This window comes from Heliconius melpomene, chromosome 12, assembly GCF_056956725.1.
Source record: "Heliconius melpomene rosina isolate 202511_hmr_F chromosome 12, ASM5695672v1, whole genome shotgun sequence".
Classification (NCBI taxonomy): Eukaryota; Metazoa; Arthropoda; class Insecta; order Lepidoptera; family Nymphalidae; genus Heliconius; species Heliconius melpomene.
In genome coordinates this window covers 7,636,595-7,640,736 of record NC_140400.1, presented here as the reverse complement: position 1 = coordinate 7,640,736, position 4,142 = coordinate 7,636,595, and the positions used below count along the sequence as shown (strand labels likewise).

The window sequence follows — 4,142 nt, the reverse complement described above, 5'->3', positions numbered from 1 at the left end:
AGATTAGGTAAAGTTAAGTTAAGTAGGAAATTAAGTATTTAATATTTTACTCGCTCTGGTAACGAAACCTCCACTCGACACGCAATGCCTCCAGAATTCGGAGGAAAGTGGGGGACGGATGTGTTTTAATGGGAACCGAGCGTCTTTCCGTTACGTTTCCAGGTTATATATTATAATTAGATATAACAACAAGCAAGTAGAGGAGCAGCGGGGCTTGGAACGTTGTGGATTTGATTACTATTCCATGGAATGATGTTTACATAATTTTTATTTCCCTACCAAGGAAGACAAATCGCGGCGTACTGTTCCATCTTTGAAAGTGCAATGTTTCGAATGAGAGACAGGGCAATACAAAATATATTATAATGGTTTAATTAAAAGGAAATAAAACAATATGACATATCAAAATAATTACAATATATTTCATTTACAACAGAACATCAACTATACAATTTACACAAAAGCTCTTTATTATCACAAAAATTATACAAATTACCCAACAACCAACACAAAGACTCACTCACATTATTATTATAATCCATTAAAAGTCTTAAAACTCCATACAAATCATTATTTTCAATAAAATTTAATATGTTACTATAAAACATATTCATATTGGCTAATGTTCTTAACATATATAATAATTTATCATCATTTTGTGCATTTACATATGTATTTATAGCTGTTGGTAAATGTTCTAAAATCTTCTTTAAGAGTTCTTCATTATTGTTTTCTATGAATTTGTAGTGGCAGGACAGTATGAAAGTTAGTTGCATAGATGCTGTTGTTATATCTAATTTCATTATCATTCCTAGAATTTTGTTTAGATGATCCATCCTGAAACAAAATAAAAATAGCTTTTTCTATATTTATTGCACGCAAAAAGAAAACAGGTGGAGGAGTAACATAAAATGTGGCAACTTTAAAAATCCTAACAGAAATTTAAAAACTAAGAGTAACTAAAATACTAATTTACGAAACAGTATCATATTTTTCTTATGATTTAATTTTGATACATTTTTTTTTTAAATAATGTCCAAATTCGTTCGTTTCGTTTATAGTAAGCCATATTTTTCAACAACACTACTATTATGAATAAAAGATAATTGTAATATTTTCAAATACACAATTAAACATACAATATTTAATTCAGATTAGATATAAACTGTATAATTTATATCTACAAATCTCTAAAAAATGTGAACCTAAAATAAAAAAAAAAAAACAACTCACTTTAAATCATCCTTCAATTGATAAATGAAATGTGATAAAGCATACAACGAGGCATCTTGCAGGTCTTGATCAGTGTGGTAATCGCTTAATTTAGATATTGCTCCCTGGGAAATTAGTATGTCACACACTTTGACACTCGAACCGGCCAAATTACCGAGTGCCCACGCACTTGTTACCTGAAGAGTATAAAAATAATTATGTAAAAATAGATGTATTCCATATAAAGCATGGTAGGCATAGGCCTAGTGTCACGTTACTCCTTCCCTCAAGCACCACACAATTTTCAAAATATTATATGTTAAATTTTGAGTAGTGGAACTTAATGTTCATTCGTACATTCTTTATCTTACAGACACATTTTTTCACCTATCCTGTATAGCATATAATAATTGCATTCAATTATATCTTATAACACAAAAACAATGTGTAAGTTGTCTTACTCAAAAGAAAGAAAACAAAATCACAGATCAAAAGACTTTTATCAATGAAAAAATTCTGAAAATAGCACTTACAGCCAATTCACAAGTAAAACTATCCAATGCCCCCACAAGATATGATCCTGCTGCCTTTGCCACTACAGTGCAAGCTCTCAAACCACCCAATGCTAAGTTACAGCAACAACCAGCTGCGGCCACTTGTTTATTTACATTGTGACCTGTAAGTGTTTAAAAATTAATTTTGATTAAATAATATTATATATTTTTTTCATTATATGAATTTATTTCAGTCATAAGTAATAATAAAGATGTAATATTGTAGTTGAGAGATTCTAAATACTGTATAGGTTATCCTATCATATATTATAACTATATTTATTCTAATTACAAAAAAAATGTTATAGCCTAGTAATGTAAGACTTAATTAGTCTAGGAATGAAAAACAGAGTGAGCATTTGGTTCTTATTAATCAAAATCACACTGTTGCAAGAATGTAAGAATTAGGAGTTATTTTTAAAAATGAATGATACCTGTTAGTTCTCTTATAAGTCCCCTTAAAGCTCCATGGATGTTTAAAACTATTTCAACATACTTCGTGTCTTCCATCAAGCCATTTTTCAAGATTTGTAGATCTGTTACAGTTATTGCTGTTTTTGTTTTCAACGTATTTGCTATTTCCGATATATTTTCCGGTGTGATCCTGCAAAATAATTGCTTGTTATTAAGTAGAATAAGAAAATATAGTAAAATAGTTTTTATAATCAAATTATGTAGTCATAATATAATTTATAAATATTGTTAATGAAATAAATACCTCTTCTCTTTTATACAACGGCGTGAATCACTTTCTTCGTCCTTATGTATTCGCCGGTTTAATTTTATCAGACTTCTCGTACTTTCTCTTATAATATTGATTGCGTTATCTTCCATTATATAAATGATTAAATAAATGACAAAATTAAGTACTAAAAATAATATTTAAGTTATTTTTTCCCAAGAATTCTACAGTTTTACTTAAATTTTGAATAATTTTTACACCCGCATTTATATCCTTTTGAATTGACAAATGTCAACTGTCAATTATCATATTTCAAATGTCAAGATCATGTTGTCAATTGTCCTTATCGCTGTCATGACAAATTGTGGGTTTTATTTGCTTATGGTTGTAACTAAGGCGGGTTAAGATATTAAAAAGTTATTGAAACGCAAATGCTTAGAAAGTTAAATAGTTTATTTATATCGATACAAACGTGAAAATAGTTAATTTCATAACAAGTTACCGAAAATATCATAAATCAAGTTAAATATTATAATATAAATTGTCCATCCAAGTTAAAATGTAAACCATGTACTCTAAACTACAGTATTTTTTTTATTTAAAAATATCTAATTTCATTATCATTTCTAGAATTTACAATTACAGTTACAATTTTCAAACCTTGTTACCAGAGCGAGGAAATAAAACATTTCCCCTTGTGGGAATCTATTTCATAACCGTTGCGTTTACATAATTGTACTACAGTTTAAATTATAAAGGCAACGCGATCGATGGATCAACGATTGTCCGTGGGTTAATACCAATCCATTTCACTCCCATGTATGTTCAGCGACTTTCAGTGGTTCAGCAGATATTTGAAAAATTCTTAGTATTGAAAGAAATTGGATTTGAACTCGTGATATTTTTTTCTCAATATAGCTCAATAGTAGCCTTTACAACGTTTTCGATCTTAGTTTGTAGATGAGATAATGTCTAAATTATACAAAACTGCACTTGCCCTAGTTTTACCGGTTGTAAATTAATTTTTAACACAAATTTCAATAACCATTTGGCATGGACCCATCCTTGTAAGCTGTCTTGTTTGTTAGAAGAAATCTTACCTATTTGCATGCCAAGTTTCAGTTTTTCAGATCCATTGTTAAAACCAGATATACCTTTTTCTATTATTAATTTGTAAAATTCCCATTCGGAGTAATAAATTATATCCATTTCTTTGCTCTCCCAAGGAGACAAAATGCGGCGTTTAATTCTGCCACTCCAATACGCAATGTCTATAAAATTGGGTGGTGTGTGAAGAACAGAGTGTCCTTAGGCTACGCAAAAGTTCTTAAAATTTTTGTTAACATTTTTTGATTTTGTAAATAAACAATTTGAAAATCAAGCTTAATCATATTTATCTTTACTTTCACCATGTAATCAAGGTTTTGTTAATTTGCCAGAACGGCCCCAACAAATCTATTTTATGTTCAACGCAGGATTGATGACATTCCGTCTTGTGATGTATTAGTGTTGATTCTATGGGGAATGTTAATTAACGAGTTGGTAGTTAAATCAAATTCCCATGTAGATGTAGGTACGTTACTTTGGAAAGCTGTAATGTTTGTTTTTCCATCATTATCGTAGTCGGTTAAGGCCGGTTGTGGCGCAGGAATAAAAGTGCGCGACCGTTAAAGGATAATAAAGTAGGATGTAGG

The 4,142-nt window shown here is 29.8% G+C and overlaps 1 protein-coding gene across 1 annotated transcript; it reads right to left on the bottom strand.

The window, feature by feature from the left end:
- Positions 1-400: 400 nt before the first annotated feature.
- Positions 401-2,748, bottom strand: LOC146533702 (uncharacterized). The gene is made up of 5 exons (XM_085194962.1): positions 2,485-2,748; positions 2,201-2,370; positions 1,746-1,888; positions 1,234-1,409; positions 401-837 (listed from the first exon to the last, which is right to left on the bottom strand). Exons 1-5 carry the CDS (start codon positions 2,598-2,600, stop codon positions 441-443), a joined length of 1,002 nt encoding a protein of 333 aa, XP_085051088.1. The 5' UTR covers positions 2,601-2,748; the 3' UTR covers positions 401-440.
- Positions 2,749-4,142: the final 1,394 nt, after the last annotated feature.